An 18,874-nucleotide genomic window follows, 5' to 3' on the forward strand; every position below is an offset into this window, starting at 1 on the left:
TGATTCGCGAAGTGTTGCTTTTGCCGTTGGTGGAGGAAAATGTGGATCCTGGGTTATCGACAGTGGCGCATGTGCGCATATGTGCAGCGACAGGTCGTTCTTTACGTCCTTGAAGAAGTCTTCTGGTGATTACATCGTTTTGGCGGATGGGAAGAACATTCAGTGTCAAGGCGAAGGAAATGGTGTTGTGTATTGTGACGACAACACTCTTCGGTAAAGCGACGCCGCCTGCAAAGAAGCAGTTATTTGTCCGTTGGCCGCACTGGACCAACTTGTCAAGCGTGACAGCACACTAGAGGAAGTGTCAAAAGGCCGAAAATAGGGAATGCTAGACGATACATGCAAGTCATCATAATATTGTTTTTCTCCTTATGAGACGCAGCTGTGCATTTCGAATTATTGGAAATATTATACTATCGTTTAACCTACGTTATTGCTAATTTGTGAATTTACACCTTAACCGAGTGTTTAGAATTGAAAACTATTGTAAGTAGTAGATCGAAAGCTTATGAACCATGAAATTGATTGTTATATTTTTAGTTGTAAACACATTTGCGGACACGCTACCGATACGATTCCCTCTCAGTGTAGAATACGTACACTAAAATCGTGAGTTGACCCATTTACTTGTAATGATTATGTCCATTAATAAAATGAAATTTTAGCTTGAAGCTTACACCATCACAAAGTGTGTTTGCTGTCCAGTTTTAGTCACGTAGCCCGTGATAACAAATCTTCAAGGATTTTAACACACGGGGCTTACAATGGAGGAACATCGGAAGCCCGCTGGATACAGCTGTAAGTCCTGTACGAGGCCAGATACTGACGACGAGAAGTGGGTTGCTTGCGACCACTGTAAGCTCTGGGAGCACTTCGAATGTGCGGGAGTGAGCGAATCCGTGAAGAACCTCCGTTATTTGTGCAAGGAGTGCGAACTAACAGTTGCAGTCCCCACCGCATCAACATCTCGCAGTCTGAGGCCACCACCATCGGAAGGTAGATCACTACGGTCGGCAACGGCCAAATCTGGTCTGAAGCCAGTCAATAAAGTGACCACCTTAGCGTCGAAGTTTTCTCGGAGCGCACATAGCACGACTTCGAGTGCTCGAGCTGCCCGTCTGGAAGCCCAAATGAAATTGGTCGAAGAGGAGCAAGTGTTGAAGGAGCAGGAGCTGGAAGCCCAGGAAGCGATGAGAAGGAAAGAAATGGAGGAAGAAGAACGCCGACTAGAAGAAAGAAAAGCGTTGTTGGAAGAAGAAGCTCGACTGCGGCAGCGAAAGCTGCAAGAAGAAAGGGAGTACCAAAAGAGGCAGCAGGTGATCAGGATGGAATCTTTGGAGAAAAGGAACACTATCGCGCGGCAGTTAAGTGTATGTAGTAGCAAGAGTGAGTCCATTCCGGACTCGGAGCAACAGATAGCCCGGTGGTTACAACAATGTTCTCCCGAACCCTTCGAGGATCGATTCAGCTCGTTGCAGATTGACGCCGCAGATGAAGCACAGCAGTTCGCACAAGATCAACCACCATTAACTTCAAACCAACGTCTATCATATCAACGACCTAGAGCCAACCAGGATTACCAGGAAACATTGCCGTCCGAACGTGACAGCATCGAAAACCTTGCAAATCAGCAAGATAACCATGTTTTTCGATCTCGCTTCAACGGTCCAACCCAGCCACCACTACAAGATGGTCGGGCATCCGTATCTCGAGCAGAACACGGACGGTTTCGAGACTCAAACGCGCCCTATCAACAAAATCCAGAATCGCGGCATGCGTATCAGCCGGAGGAGGCAGCATTTCACGTGGTACTTTCTCCCAGTCAATTAGCAGCCAGGCAGGTGATGGGGAAAGAACTGCCGAACTTCACTGGCAATCCCGAAGATTGGCCAATCTTCATTTGTAGTTTTGAGCAATCGACAGCAGCATGTGGGTACAGCGATGCCGAAAACCTCATGCGACTACAGCGATGCCTGAAAGGGCAGGCGTATGAATCGGTGCGGAGCAGATTACTCCTCCCCTCGAGTGTCCCGCAAGTCATTAACACACTTCGTACACTCTACGGCAGACCAGAGCTACTCATACGAACGCTTATAGAGAAGGTACGCAGTGCGGCAGCGCCTAGGCACGACCGTCTGGAATCGGTAGTAGAATTCGGGCTAGTGGTTCAAAATCTCGTGGACCACCTGAAGGCAGCAAAGCAGTACACCCACTTATCCAACCCGGTATTGATGCAGGAACTAGTGGAGAAGCTCCCCGGTTCGCTGAAACTGGATTGGGCAGTATACCGGAGCAAACAACCGTATGCGACTTTAGCAACGTTCGGGGACTTCATGACAGGACTATTGGATGCGGCAAGTCAGGTAACCTACGAACTGCCGAACACAAGCCACTCCAGAGGTGACCAACGACGCACCAAAGAAAAAGGACACTTAAACGCTCATTCGTCAACACCAGCTTCATCCTTCGAGACATCGAGCGCATCACCGAGGCTGAGAAGGGCAGGTAAGACATGCGCAGCATGTGAACGAGAGGGACATCGTGTGGCAGAATGTCGTCAATTCAAGTCATTAGGCCACGACGAACGGTGGAAAGTCGTTCATGGAAAAGGGTTGTGCAGCACGTGTTTGAATGGCCACGGGAAGTGGCCGTGTAGGACTTGGCAAGGGTGTGAGATTGCAGGCTGCCGCGAAAAACACCATACACTACTTCATCCTTCTCCCCTCCACCCTTCCCTGAATGTTTCCGTCAGTAATATCACACAAAATAGTGGATCTTCTCCCATGTTTCGAGTTCTCCCAGTAGTATTGTATGCGGGAAAGCGGAAAGAAGTCGTGTTTGCGTTTATCGACGAAGGATCATCGACCACTCTTTTGGAAAAAACAGTCGCTGATCGGCTGGGTGTATCTGGACCAGTCGAACCATTAACCTTGCAGTGGACGGGTAAGGTTACGCGGGAAGAACGGACGTCTCAACGTCTACAATTGGAAATTTCTGGTGAGGATAGTTCTAGCCTCTATAAGTTATGCGAAGTGCGAACGGTTGGCTGTTTGGTTTTACCTACTCAGTCGATGAAATACAACGAACTCTGCGATCGATATCCTCATTTGCGTGGACTTCCGCTGAAAGATTACGAGCTAATCCAACCGAAGCTGTTGATTGGATTGGACAACCTTCACCTTGCTGTTCCCCTAAAGCTGCGAGAGGGTGGTACTAAAGATCCCATAGCTGCAAAGTGTCGACTTGGTTGGAGTGTGTACGGATACGTGACGGGTCCATCAACACCACACACTGTGGTTCACTTCCATGTTGCCGCACCTGTCGATAACGATCGGCAGCTGAACGACCAACTTCGTGACTACTTTGCTCTGGAGGACGCTGGAGTCGCCGAACGGAAGGAAGTACTGGAGTCAGATGAAGAAAGACGGGCAAGGACAATATTGCAACTAACGACAAGGCGTACCCACCGTGGATTCGAGACTGGCCTCCTCTGGCGAGATGATGACCCGATATTCCCGGATAGTTACCCAATGGCAGTTCGTCGTTTGAAGGCGCTAGAGAGAAAACTCGCAAAGAACACACTATTACAAGAGCGGGTGTGCGAACAAATCTCTGAATATCTGCGAAAAGGGTACGCTCACAAAGCAACCGAGTTGGAGTTGAGAAACGTAGAACGGAAACGAATGTGGTTTTTGCCATTAGGAGTTGTCGTTCATCCCAGGAAACCGAATAAGATACGACTGGTGTGGGATGCAGCAGCTATGGTGGAAGGCGTATCCTTCAACTCAAAACTACTAAAAGGACCCGACCTACTGACGCCTCTCCCTTCAGTTCTTTGCCGTTTTCGCCAGTTCCCCGTGGCAATATGTGGTGACATCAAAGAGATGTTTCACCAGATCTCTATCCGTGAACAAGATCGCCCGGCACAGTGTTTCCTTTGGCGAGACAATCCGACAAACCCTGTGCAGGTCTACATCATGGACGTCGCCACCTTCGGTGCAACCTGCTCACCCGCATCTGCTCAATATGTTAAAAACTTGAATGCAGAGGAATTTACCGAATTATATCCACGTGCAGTTACCGCGATCGTCAAAAACCATTATGTCGACGACTATTTGGATAGTTTTATGACCGCTGAAGAAGCTGCAACTGTAGCACAGGAAGTGACATTGGTCCATTCGCGGGGAGGATTCGAAATATGCCGTTTCCGCTCCAACTCCATTGAATTTCTCCGCAAAATAGGTGAACCTACTGCCGACGAACCGAAGAACCTGATGTTGGAAAGCAGTGTCACTAGGGAGTCCGTACTTGGGATGTCATGGGATCCCACAAACGATTGCTTCTCTTATTCTTTCAATTTGCGGGACGATATACTCTCAATAATCGATGAAGCACACATTCCTACAAAAAGGGAAGTTTTGAAAGTCGTAATGAGCCTTTTCGACCCACTAGGACTCGTTTCCCACTTTCTCGTCCATGGAAAAGCAATTATTCAGGGAACTTGGGCTGCTGGAACTGGATGGGATGAGCCTATCAATGCAGACCTCAATAAAAAATGGCGCCAGTGGGTAACACTCTTCCCGAAGCTCAACGAACTGAACATTCCCCGGTGCTACTTCGCGCCATTTCCACCCAACATCGAAGATCTACAAGTTCACACCTTTGTTGATGCTAGCGATATAGCTTACTCTTGTGCTGTATATTTTCGGCTAGTGCATGAGGGTCATGTTCAAACAGTACTGATCGGAGCCAAAAGTAAGGTCGCCCCTTTAAAAACATTGTCCACTCCACGGCTAGAGTTAAAGGCTGCAGTTCTGGGAGCAAGATTCGTCGCGGCAATTCTTGAATACCATTCGCTTCCGGTATCCAAACGATTCTTCTGGAGCGACTCCACCACTGTGCTGGCATGGATCCGGTCCGATCATCGAAGGTTTCATAAGTTTGTATCAGTACGGATAGGCGAAATTCTAACCTTGAGCGAGCCACAGGAATGGAAATGGGTACAATCCAAACTAAACGTTTCCGACGATGCAACGAAGTGGAAGAACGGACCTAATCTAGACTCGGATAGCTGCTGGTTGAAAGGTCCTGAATTTCTACGCCTGGACGAAATGACATGGCCAACACAACGGTCCACAACCACAACCCTTGAAGAACTTCGACGTGTTCAAATTCATTGGAACCATGAACCGCCTATGGATTATTCTAGATTCAGCAATTGGACAAGACTTCAACGAACGATGGCGTACGTCATACGCTTCATAGATAGATTGCGTCGAAGAAATGTTGTGCGGGACTTCAACCGAGATACACTTACCCAAGAAGAGCTATCAAAAGCGGAAATTCTACTGTGGAAAGTGGTACAACAGGAAGCCTTCGCAGAGGAGCGGTCTGTATTGGTAAAAACACAGGGCGAACCAGATGCAAAACACTCTGCTGTTTCAAAATCGAGCTCACTCTACAAGATTTGGCCGTACATGGATAGTCAAGGAATACTGCGTATGCGAGGCCGCATAGGAGCGGCGAAATATTTACCGTTCCAAGCAAGATATCCAGTGATACTCCCTAAGAAACATCCAGTAACTTCTTTGATCGTACGATGGTTTCACTATCTGTATCGCCATGCAAATCGAGAAACAGTTATTAATGAGCTAAGACAGCATTTTGAAATAGCAAACATGAGATCTCTTGTGCAACAAGTTGCGAGAGGCTGCACATGGTGTCGTATCTACAAGGCTGTCCCAAAACCACCGGTAATGGCTCCTCTTCCCCAGGAGCGATTAGAACCGTTTGTGAGACCCTTCACGTATGTTGGTTTGGACTATTTTGGACCGGTGTTTGTCAAGGTGGGCCGAAGTCAGGCAAAGCGTTGGATCGCGCTTTTCACATGCCTATCAATCCGAGCCGTGCATATGGAGGTAGTGCATAGTTTATCCACGGAATCGTGCATCATGGCCATCCGAAGATTCGTATCTCGCCGTGGTTCGCCTGCTGTGTTCTTTTCGGATAATGGTACTTGCTTCCAAGGTGCCAGCAAACAACTGCTGGAAGAGATAGCTGCTCGAAACGAAGAAATAGCGTCTACCTTTACGAGTACTACAACAAAATGGAAGTTCATTCCCCCTGCTACTCCGCACATGGGTGGTGTGTGGGAGCGCTTAGTCAGATCAGTAAAAACAGCAATCGGTTCGGCCCTGGATCATCCTCGTAAACCGAACGATGAAACGCTAGAAACTATAATCTACGAGGCTGAAGCTTTAGTGAACTCTAGACCGCTTACGTACATCCCGTTGGAGTCAGCAGACCAAGAGTCACTTACTCCCAATCATTTCCTTTTGGGCAGCTCTACAGGAAACAAAATCGAACCAACAGAAATCACTGGATACGCTTCTCTGCGTAACAGTTGGAGAATGGCTCAGCATATCGTGTGGGAGTTTTGGAAAAGGTGGATAAAGGAATATCTGCCAGTTATAACACGCCGGAGCAAGTGGTTCGAGGAAACTAAGGACTTGGTGGAAGGAGACCTGGTCCTTATCGTGAACGGACCTGGAAGAGCTCAATGGACTAGGGGACGAGTGGAGCAAGTATTTGTTGGTGGTGATGGAAGGGTTCGTCAAGCTATGGTACGAACGTCGAACGGAATAGTGCGGCGACCTGCCACGAGGTTAGCGGTGTTAGACGTCGAGAAAGAAGGTGAACCTACGAGACTTTAGGAGGATCCGGAACATCACCTAGGTTCACGGGCGGGGGAATGTGACGACAACACTCTTCGGTAAAGCGACGCCGCCTGCAAAGAAGCAGTTATTTGTCCGTTGGCCGCACTGGACCAACTTGTCAAGCGTGACAGCACACTAGAGGAAGTGTCAAAAGGCCGAAAATAGGGAATGCTAGACGATACATGCAAGTCATCATAATATTGTTTTTCTCCTTATGAGACGCAGCTGTGCATTTCGAATTATTGGAAATATTATACTATCGTTTAACCTACGTTATTGCTAATTTGTGAATTTACACCTTAACCGAGTGTTTAGAATTGAAAACTATTGTAAGTAGTAGATCGAAAGCTTATGAACCATGAAATTGATTGTTATATTTTTAGTTGTAAACACATTTGCGGACACGCTACCGATACGATTCCCTCTCAGTGTAGAATACGTACACTAAAATCGTGAGTTGACCCATTTACTTGTAATGATTATGTCCATTAATAAAATGAAATTTTAGCTTGAAGCTTACACCATCACAAAGTGTGTTTGCTGTCCAGTTTTAGTCACGTAGCCCGTGATAACAATGGTATTGACGGTTCGGGGGAGGTAATGAAGATCGCAATGAACAACGTGAAATATGTGCCAGGACTTTCAGCAAACCTGATTTCCGTCGATCAATTGGCAAAGAAGAACTACAAAGTGTTGTTTGCTGGTAAAGGATGTGATAAAGTAGGTATTGATGGAGCGGTTATTGCTACCGGACACCAACATGGCGGCTTGTATTATCTGAACATGATACAGCCGCCAGCCGCCTCTGGTTATAGATATGAGCCAAAAGAGCAGGTAGACCCCCAAACTCGGATTGCAGCAAGGATTGCAGAAAATCACGTGCAGGAAAAAGAATCAGTCGTGGTCGTAAGGATGACCAGCGATTCGCCGTCCAGAAATGTTTCGTTCCAGGAGGATGTCGTGTGGTACGATGCAACCGATGAACCGGTGGCCAACCGGTACCCATTAGGAGGACGAAAGGATTCATTCGACGACAGCAAGCCGATTTCCTCGAATTCTCTCCCGACAAACCAGGCAGAAGCGGGCATCGGAAACAGGTTGCTGAATCTCGTTAAGTTTCCGGGATTACGCAAGCTGCTCGGACATGACGAAAGCCCACCGGATAAAGAGTCTTCGCATTGAGGGGGAGTATTGAAGGGGGCAATGCTCACATCTTCGACATTTTTCATTCTGTGTGCCTTTTGCTCAACCCTATCACGCACAGCCATATGCGCACCCCTACATTGCGTTGCGCGCCCATCGTCGTTCAGCATTCGTTCGTCGTCCGCTAGCGTGTAAACTGTACTTTTTCATTCTCGTTTTCTGCAATCATTAAAGTGTGTGATTTAGCAAGTAAACTTCGTGTGTGATTTCTCCGCCAATCTCGCCAATCTGAAATTCCTTTTGGGTATTCCACTGCCGCATTCCGGAATCTGCCAACAGAACTGTCATTCTATCCACGAAAATTAAAACTGTTTTGTTAATTTGACCATCAAAATAAAGGTATTGAAATCCAGTAAAATCTCGTAATACTCAGAAAAATGAGCTCTTTCGATTAGGCTATAGAAAATAGCTATATTTTATTCATTAAACAACCCGAATAAAAAATACAGTAGAAAAATCGAAAGTTGTAATGTAACAGTACTATTTAGAACCATATTTTTACAATACCACTGTAGACACCACTGTAAAAATAAAAATACAAAAACAATAAGATGTAATGTAGACATCATACAGTGAATTGTAAATAAGATTTTTACAATATACTATACGGGTTGTTAACTATGGTTTTGGAATGGTTGTCTTTTGTTATGTTGTATTGTTTTACATTATATAAACCATATAATGTTATATTATCTTGTCATTTTCCTCCTGTTAATGGCATCTTAGGCTTACTAGCATTATAAGAATGCGCTTTGCGAATTCTCCAGAGCGTTTTGGATAACCCTTCATATAGGGTAAGTGTACCAATTATGGCTATAGTACCAATTATTCGCCATAGTTAATTTTCACCCTTTTACGATGTAAATCAACAAGAAAAATTTTGTGAACAACAGATCACGTTCACAAAAGATAATCGCACTCATTTACACTCCACATTTTCCTAAAATCATGGTAGAAATAAATCATTTTCTTAAAATTTCGGCTTCCTTGCACCCTTTTTCGCCATAGTGCACCAATTATGGCTAACCCCCTAAGGAATGCCTGCAAATAGTGCGAAAAGGAACCGAAGTTAAAAAATGTAACCATAACTGGTACAGGGTTCCTATCATTGGCACACGCTGTAATCAATACTAAAAGTTGTTTTGGCTCCGTTTCTATATTTTTCCTGTAAAGTATGGAAACTAAGCTGTCTTTTAACTTATTGATGACATTCGTTGGTCTTCTCGTTATTTTTGTATAAATAGCTTTCCTTAGGTAGTGCCATAATTGGTACACGCACCCTATATAATCGCCCACGTCTAAGTCTGAGTCTAGTCTCTACTTAATTGCATTAACAGTTGAAGCTTAGGCTCCCATGCACCACCAGCCAGATAACCGGGTTTTGCAAACTAAGAATTATTTATGGCAACACTTTGAGCGACATGATGAAACTATGCCGAGTGCGCTAAGCATTATTAGACTACTAATCTGCCCCTATTCGCATAACAGTCCCATGTTTGCTGGGTTTCCTATTCACATGGGACTGTTGTGCGAATGGGGGCAGTAATGTAGTTGCATGAAGTGGGTGACGAGGTACATAAGTACCATTACAGCATGCTTAATCGTTATTGCAATATTGAGGCTCCAGTTTGAATAAAGTTTGAAATACACGGGGAAATACATAACAACTCATGAGAAAACTGTCAAGTTTGATTCAAGCATAAGTTAGGTTAAAAAGCGAACCCACAGACGAACCTATATTAGAAGATGGCTCTACGTCAAAGATAAAGTTCGTCAATCGTATTCCTCTCATCGCACTCTACATACCTAGCCCGCTATATTTCTTGAATCTGCAGTTCTTAGGACATCTGGTTTACTACTTATTTAACCTTAGTAAGGTCTTGGGGTCGTTTTTGACCTTTTCCGAATTTCAATTCGCTATAGCTTTTGTTTCGAAAGGCCTAGAAATCTGAAATTTTCAGACAATTATTTTTTTGTGGAAAACTATCATTTCCATTCATCCAAAACATTGGACGACCCCTAGGGGAGCTCCCATAAAAAAAGTTACAAATAAGACCCTGGGGTCATTTTTGACCACAAACTTTGAACGGCTCTCAAAAATCAGTGGCTGGGCCGATTTTGATTTTCTTTGGCCCAAATGAAAGCCACACATGTCTAGTTTTCAAAACCCCCGGAGAGTTCCGGATTTGGTCACTGTGGCCACCGGGAACCTGCTTCAACTGAAAAATGCCGCTTTAGAGACCCTAACTTTGGCAAGCTATAACTTTGCAACCAAACAAGTAATCAGGACCGTTCAAGAATCGTTGGAAAGGTATTCACGTGGACTTTGATTAAAGACATTAATATTGACTAATTCTTAAGAACCGGTTCCGGAAATCCGGAACATCCGGAAAGTAATGTTTTTCACGATACTGTGCTAGAAAGCACATTCATATTATTTACAGGATAGAAGTTTTTGCATCAAACTTCTTTAGGCCATAATACAATCTGTCGAGAACTATTTCTGTATGTTTCTGGTTATGTCCCGTCCTTCTGGAACCGGTTCCAGGGATCCCACAAGATGGCCAACGAGTTGACTGTAACGAAATTGAACGGTTTTCCGCGCTAAACACATCTGCGTTGGTTAACTCATGATGAAATCTCAATAATTTTACATGCTCCATATTGTGTGATATGTAAAAATATTGTTGGACATTGTGGTCTTATGTGGCCACCGGAGTGACCACCGGAGAAACCCGTATTGAGGGACTTTCATGTTTTTGCAACAAAGATAGGCATTCGACGGCTCTAACTTCATGATTTTTCATGGCCATGTGGCTTCTGGCATTAAATAGAAGAATTGACCATTCTGGTCTGTTTTGGCCACCGGGGTGACCACCGGAGAAATCCGTATTGAGGGAGTTTCAGGTTTTTGCAACAAAGATAGGCATTCGACGGTTCTAACTTCATGATTTTTCATGGCCATGTGGATTCTGGCTTTGAAAAGAAGAATTAACCAATCTGGTCTGTTTTGGCCACCGGAGTGACCACCGGAGAAACCCGTATTGAGGGAGTTCCATGTTTTTGAAACAAAGGTAGGCATTCGGCGGCTCTAACTTCATGTTTTTTCATGGCCATGTGGCTTCTGGCATTAAATAGAAGAATTGACCATTCTGGTCTGTTTTGGCTACCGGAGTGACCACCTGAGAAATCCATATTGAGGGAGTTTCATGTTTTTGCAACAAAGATAGGCATTCGACGGCTTTAACTTCATGATTTTTCATGGTCATGTGGCTTCTGGTATTGAAAAGAAGAATTGATCACAATGGTCTGCTTTGGCCACCGGAGTGACCACCGGAGAAACTCGTATTGAGGGAGTTTCATGTTTTTGCAACAAAGATAGGCATTCGAAGGCTCTAACTTCATGATTTTTCATGGACATGTTGCTTCTGGTATCAAAAAGAACAATTGAATATTCTGGTTCGCTTCGGCCACCGGAGTGACCACTGGTGAAATCCGTATTGAGGGAGTTTCATGTTTTTGCAACAAATATAGGCATTCGACGGCTCTAACTTCATGATTTTTTCATGGCCATGTGGCTTCTGGCATTGAAAAGAATTGACCATTCTAGTCCGTTTTGGCCACCGGAGTGACCACCGGAAAAAATCGCATTGAGGGACTTCCATGTTTTTGCAACAAAGATGGGCATTCGACGGCTATAACTTCATGATTGTGTACTATTTTGACTATTCTGGTCTGCTTTGGCCATCGGAGTGACCACCTGGAGAAACACATACTAGGGAACTCCTATGTTTATTTTTAAACGCTCATATTATCTAGATTTATCACCAGAAGCAGTCTTTCGACGGCTCAATTTTCATGCTTCGACACGCGACATATTATCTTTATGCTCAGTTGTTATTCTTATTGTTCAACAAGGTTATTCTGTAGTAGAGGCAATTCATGTTAAAATATACTACGATTCTTGTAGTCTGATACTGCACTGTCAATGGTAATTTGGTTAGTTCGAGAATTGAGGATAGTTTTACTTCGGTTCACAAACAAACCTTTCATCGTATATTTTGGTTAACACCACTTAACGTTTTGGTCGTCTATGTTCACTGTTCTTGATAATCACATCGTTTCTTTTCATTATCCTTTTAGATATGTCCACATTATTTGTTAGTACTTGATATGCTTTCTCCTTTCTTGCTGGCTCTATTTTCTTATACTTACGTGAAGTCAGCTTTTTTAGAATGAAAAGTTGTCTTAGTTGGTAGGAGAAGGGCTTTCTTGAGGAAGACAAACAATGTTTCACTTGAATTAGGGAATTATCAAGTTCTGCAATCGAGGAATTCAGTCACAAATATTTTCCATTTAGTGAGTTTTATGAACACTTCGCAATTCTTTAATTTTTTAAATAAAATTAATTCGTCTAGTCGTTTCAACTGGCATACTCTTAAAGTTCCACGGAGGATTCCTTTCGAGTCCGGCTGACATCAAGGTATACAATGAATAAAATGTGCATGCTGCCCAGGGGCAGAATTTCAAACCAAGTATCTCATCAATGAAGAATACAGTCTCTCCAAGATTGCAGAATTCTGAGCTATGAGATTTTTAAAATTTGCGTGTTTACTGGTGCCACCTAGAGGCAGAATTCTGTCACAAGTGTCCCATTTTGTGCAAGTCTATGTCATAATGATCAATTTTGCCCAAGACACCATCTTCCTAAGTTATTAGGATTCTGAGCTATACAGTTTCTAAAATTTGCAAGTTCACTAGCGCCACCTAATGACAGAATTGCGAAACAAGGTTTCCGTTTTATGTAAGTCTATGTCATACTGGTCAATTTTACTGAAGACACCAACTTTCTTAGTTATCGGGGGGAGCGACACTAGTTTTGCTGAGCCGAAAAACTTCAAAAAAAGTCGAAAAAAAAGGTAAACGCCGCCAAGTGGCAGAATTTTGAAACAAGTGTTTATTTTTATGTAAGTTTATGTCATAATGATCAACTTTGCCGAAGACACCATCTTTCTAAGTTATCAGGATTCTGAGCTATGAGTTTTCTAAAATTTGCATGTTCACTAGCGCCGCCTAGTGGCAGAATTGCGAAACAAGTGTTCATTGTTATGAAAGTTTATGTCATTCTGATTAACTTTTCCAAAGACACCAACTTTCTAAGTTATCGGGGGGAGCGACACAAGTTTGGCCAAGCCAAAAAACTACAAAAAAGTCGGAAAAAGACGAAAAAACCGGTAAACGCCACCTAGTGGCAGAATTTTGAAACATGTGTTTTCTGTTATGTAAGTTTATGTCATACTGCTCAACTTTGCCGAAGACATCAACTTTCTAAGTTATCAGGATTTTGAGCTATTAGTTTTCTAAAATTTGCATGTTCACTAGCGCCGTCTAGTGGCAGAATTGCGAAACAAGTGTTAATTTTTATGTAAGTTTATGTCATACTGATCAACTTTGCCCTAGACACCAACTTCGTAAGTTATCAGGATTCTGAGCTATGAAATTTCTAAAATTTGCATATTCACTAGCGCCGCCCAGTGGAGGAATTTCGAACTTCGCAACTCATCGTCAGTAAGTTATTGGCGTACCCAACAACTTTTCCGAAGACACTATCCTTCCAAATTATCAGGGTCTTGAGCTGTCGCATATCGTAACGTTTGCTTGACTACCTGATATGGTTTCTGTAGTGCAATTTAGCATCAAACTGTTGATGGTCCCTCTAGCGGCCAAGTTGCCAATTAATACTATGAATCAAAGTTCTAAATGGTAGATCTTATCAAGCCCTAAAACTTTGCCGAAGAAAGTATTGCGCTAACTCTTAACACACCCGAGATAATAGGCCATACCCCCGAAAGGCCGAAAACCCATGAGCTCTTAGTCTCCTATTAAGCGGATTCCTATTGCGCCCCCCGACCAGTGATCTTATAAGAGTCTCGACTGTATTTACAAAGTTATAAAATAGGTTGAAAGAGTCTGGCCAGGGCCAGGGATAAAACCCAGTGCCCAGGAGTAATCAGGAACATTAAACATCAAACCACAAAGTCCGTCAAATGAATCAGAGCCTTAATTCAATAAAGCTTTCAACAACAGTATAGTAAAATTTCCACAACTGTCGTATACACAATATTTGCGCCGATAAATAAATAACGTATGATGAACATCCAGCTACGCCTCTGACAACATCACGATTGGTAACCCCTAAAAAAATACTTGCGCCCCGTTGTTGATCCTCATCATCATATGCTCGATCATTATCCTCGTTTCGTTCCAACTACTTTGCGTGGTCTCCCAAAAACCAAACTGTCGTTAATTTATTCTTCATCATCACTTCGTCGTCGTCGTCGTCGTCGTCGCCGTCGCCGTGGACCGAGCCAGTGCCAAAACGGACCAGAATGGTTAATTCTTCTTTTCAATGCCAGAAGCCACATGGCCATGAAAAATCATGAAGTTAGAGCCGCCGAATGCCTACCTTTGTTTCAAAAACATGAAACTCCCTCAATATGGATTTCTCCGGTGGTCACTCCGGTAGCCAAAACAGACCAGAATGGTCAATTCTTCTATTTAATGCCAGAAGCCACATGGCCATGAAAAAACATGAAGTTAGAGCCGTCGAATGCCTGTCTTTGTTGCAAAAACATGGAAGTCCCTCAATACGGGTTTCTCCGGTGGTCACTCCGGTGGCCAAAACAGACTATTGTGGTCAATTCTTCTTTTCAATGCCAGAAGCCACATGGCCATGAAAAATCATGAAGTTAGAGTCGCCGAATGCCTACCTTTGTTTTAAAAACATGAAACTCCCTCAATACGGGTTTCTCCGGTGGTCACTCCGGTGGCCAAAACAGACCAGATTGGTTAATTCTTCTTTTCAAAGCCAGAATCCACATGGCCATGAAAAATCATGAAGTTAGAACCGTCGAATGCCTATCTTTGTTGCAAAAACCTGAAACTCCCTCAATACGGATTTCTCCGGTGGTCACTCCGGTGGCCAAAACAGACCAGAATGGTCAATTCTTCTATTTAATGCCAGAAGCCACATGGCCATGAAAAATCATGAAGTTAGAGCCGCCGAATGCCTACCTTTGTTTCAAAAACATGAAACTCCCTCAATACGGGTTTCTCCGGTGGTCACTCCGGTGGCCAAAACAGACCAGATTGGTTAATTCTTCTTTTCAAAGCCAGAATCCACATGGCCATGAAAAATCATGAAGTTAGAACCGTCGAATGCCTATCTTTGTTGCAAAAACCTGAAACTCCCTCAATACGGATTTCTCCGGTGGTCACTCCGGTGGTCAAAACAGACCAGAATGGTTAATTCTTCTTTTCAATGCCAGAAGCCACATGGCCATGAAAAATCATGAAGTTAGAGCCGCCGAATGCCTACCTTTGTTGCAAAAACCTGAAACTCCCTCAATACGGATTTCTCCGGTGGTCACTCCGGTGGTCAAAACAGACCAGAATGGTTAATTCTTCTTTTCAATGCCAGAAGCCACATGGCCATGAAAAATCATGAAGTTAGAGCCGCCGAATGCCTACCTTTGTTTCAAAAACATGAAACTCCCTCAATACGGGTTTCTCCGGTGGTCACTCCGGTGGCCAAAACAGACCAGATTGGTTAATTCTTCTTTTCAAAGCCAGAATCCACATGCCCATGAAAAATCATGAAGTTAGAACCGTCGAATGCCTATCTTTGTTGCAAAAACCTGAAACTCCCTCAATACGGATTTCTCCGGTGGTCACTCCGGTGGTCAAAACAGACCAGAATGGTTAATTCTTCTTTTCAATGCCAGAAGCCACATGGCCATGAAAAATCATGAAGTTAGAGCCGCCGAATGCCTACCTTTGTTGCAAAAACCTGAAACTCCCTCAATACGGATTTCTCCGGTGGTCACTCCGGTGGCCAAAACAGACCAGAATGGTCAATTCTTCTATTTAATGCCAGAAGCCACATGGCCATGAAAAATCATGAAGTTAGAGCCGTCGAATGCCTATCTTTGTTGCAAAAACATGGAAGTCCCTCAATACGGGTTTCTCCGGTGGTCACTCCGGTGGCCACATAAGACCACAATGTCCAACAATATTTTTACATATCACAACAATATGGAGCATGTAAAATTATTGAGATTTCATCATGAGTTAACCAACGCAGATGTGTTTAGCGTGGAAAACCGTTCAATTTCATTACAGTCAACTCGTTGGCCATCTTGTGGGATCCCTGGAACCGGTTCCAGAAGGACGGGACATAACCAGAAACATACAGAAATAGTTCTCGACAGATTGTATTATGGCCTAAAGAAGTTTGATGCAAAAACTTCTATCCTGTTAATAATATGAATGTGCTTTCTAGCACATTATCGTGAAAAACATTACTTTCCGGATGTTCCGGATTTCCGGAACCGGTTCTTAAGAATTAGTCAATATTAATGTCTTTAATCAAAGTCCACATGAATACCTTTCCAACGATTCTTGAACGGTCCTGATTACTTGTTTGGTTGCAAAGTTATAGCTTGCCAAAGTTAGGGTCTCTAAAGCGGCATTTTTCAGTTGAAGCAGGTTCCCGGTGGCCACAGTGACCAAATCCGGAACTCTCCGGGGGTTTTGAAAACTAGACATGTGTGGCTTTCATTTGGGCCAAAGAAAATCAAAATCGGCCCAGCCACTGATTTTTGAGAGCCGTTCAAAGTTTGGGGTCAAAAATGACCCCAGGGTCTTATTTGTAACTTTTTTTTAGGGACTAAGGAAGGTTAAACATTTTACTGACTTTAAGGACAAGGTATTCGGAGTACACAGATCAAAGTTTCTAGAGCACCATTTTTTAGAACCGTTGAACGGATTTGGATGAAAATGCATCACGCTAATTGTTCAGTGGTTGTCAACAGCGTGATGCATTTTAATCCAAATCCGTTCATCGGTTCTAAAAAACGGTGCTCTAGAAATTTTGAGCAATGTACTCCAAATACCTTGTCCTTAAATTGATGTTTCAACTTATTCACTTTTTTTCTTTCCTTTCCATTGCATCAAAAAAGTCACAAACATCAACAAAACAAAGCACGGAAAAAAATCTAAAACTGAATAAATAATTAAAAATGCACGGAAAAATAATGTTTCGTAAAAGTGAATGATTCAAACGTAAGAAAAACAGTATAATATACACTGGGAAAAAAAATCTCCATTCCTTCTATGTGTCCGGGACATGGATTTTTGCAATGGGGGTAAACAAATGTTTTCCATTAGTGCGACTCATACTTTTGATGAGGCACCATACAGCCACCGACGAACCGACGTGACAGCTAGAACAAACAAATTCAAATTTGTTGTCCCAGACGCCATGATGAAAAATAGCCGAACACTACCGCCACCCCTATAACGGCTCGCGTTGTATTGATAGCTTGATCCCAAACCCCCGTGTGTTCATATAGGAAAAGGTTTGCGTCTGCGCTGATTTGACAGAAGCGATCGCTCGCTTCGCTGGCCGACCGTTAAATTTAGGGGGGACACTTTTGAAACACCACTGTCACGTCGGTTCGTCGGTTATACAGCAGCGACTCATACAATTTAGAGCACATACTATTCATGCGCTAATTTGCCTGCGTAATCGGGTATTGGTTGTATATACTTTGGATGTGGTTTGGCACATGGATATTTGTCATTGAGTGTGAGGCAATTTTCCTGAGTGTATTGTTACATAAAAATCGAATTTTAATGTATAGTAGCTACAATGTGCAAAGCTTTTGGCGAATCATTTCATTACAATACACATTATTGTAGCTGGTACACTGTATGGTGCAGGAATGGTTTTCACCAAACACCCTATGGTTAGTTTTTATCCGAGAACTCAATTGGTCTCAAATTGGCTGACTACGTGACGCATCCTATCCTAGAGGCGATCGAGGTAGGCTGATCCAGCTAACACTGAACAGCCTGCAACGACATGCTCGATTGTTTCCCCTACTCAGGGCTGACAATCGTCCTTCTCGTCTGCGATCCGTGAAGAAAACAATAAAATCATCGTCATCCGATAGAACATCGGTAACGACTAGCTTTACGGCTTTACGACGAAGCTCAATCATAAAATGGATAACTGCACGAATTTATTCTGGCCTGCTTACTCTCACACGAAATTTAACGTTTGAGCGGTGCCGACACCTGTCAAACGTCAGATTTCGTGTGAGAGTAAGCAGGTCAGTATAAATTCGTGCAGTGGACCATGGTCCACTGCACGAATTTGTGCTGGCCTGCTTACTCTCATAGAAAATTTGACGTTTGAGCGGTGTCAACACAGCGCCATTATAGTGTCCTTTTCAGGACGCTATGTGAACCCATTGTGGTACGCTTTTGCGTGTATGACGATCCTATTCTCTTACCTGTCCTATCCTTTTTCCTTCCCTTCTCCGTCAGGTAAATGATAAATAGGCTCGTGGTCATGGCGATGGCACAAATTTCCCAAATTGAGAAGAACGTGCCTCTGGAGCCGGCCTACTGATACCTGATACCTGACGGGTTCCTTCAGAAATTCATCCAGGAATTCTTTCAAAAATTCGTCCAGGTATACTTTCAGTATTTCTTCCGGGGTTACCTTCAGGTATTCCAGCAGAAATTCCTCCACAAATTCCTCCTGGGAATCATCCAAGTACTCCTCAAGGGGTTTCTCCAGGAATTCCTCCAGGGCTTGCTCCGAGAGTTCATCTGGCAATTCCTTTATAAATTCCTCCTCTTTTTTATTCAAGGGTTCCTTCAGAAATTTAAGAAATCTTTCCATCATCTTTTCCAAGAATTTCTTCAGCATTACCTGAATTTGATCTGTTTTTTTTTCGTGTGTTATTGTGTTTGTCATTTTTTTCTGCCCCATTCTTTCGAAATCATGAAGATTGATACGTGGCACGGCATGTTTTGGTTGCAAACCATAAATGTCCCCGATAACACACCCATGGAACCTGTGCCAGATGGTCCGGGGCTGCCAT

At 43.6% G+C, this 18,874-nt stretch overlaps 2 protein-coding genes across 2 annotated transcripts in view; both read left to right on the forward strand.

Annotated features, from left to right (window-relative positions):
• The window catches only part of LOC109426709 (RNA polymerase II-associated protein 1), a 98,697-nt gene that overhangs the window by 6,569 nt on the left and 73,254 nt on the right, over window positions 1–18,874 (forward strand). The gene's annotated exons all lie outside the window — the stretch shown is intronic.
• LOC134284287 (uncharacterized) lies at window positions 762–14,080 on the forward strand. The gene is made up of 2 exons (XM_062843066.1): window positions 762–7,045; window positions 7,100–14,080. Exon 1 carries the CDS (start codon window positions 765–767, stop codon window positions 6,711–6,713), a length of 5,949 nt encoding a protein of 1,982 aa, XP_062699050.1. The 5' UTR covers window positions 762–764; the 3' UTR covers window positions 6,714–7,045; window positions 7,100–14,080.

This window comes from Aedes albopictus, chromosome 3 (genome assembly GCF_035046485.1).
Source record: "Aedes albopictus strain Foshan chromosome 3, AalbF5, whole genome shotgun sequence".
NCBI classification, from domain to species: domain Eukaryota; kingdom Metazoa; phylum Arthropoda; class Insecta; order Diptera; family Culicidae; genus Aedes; species Aedes albopictus.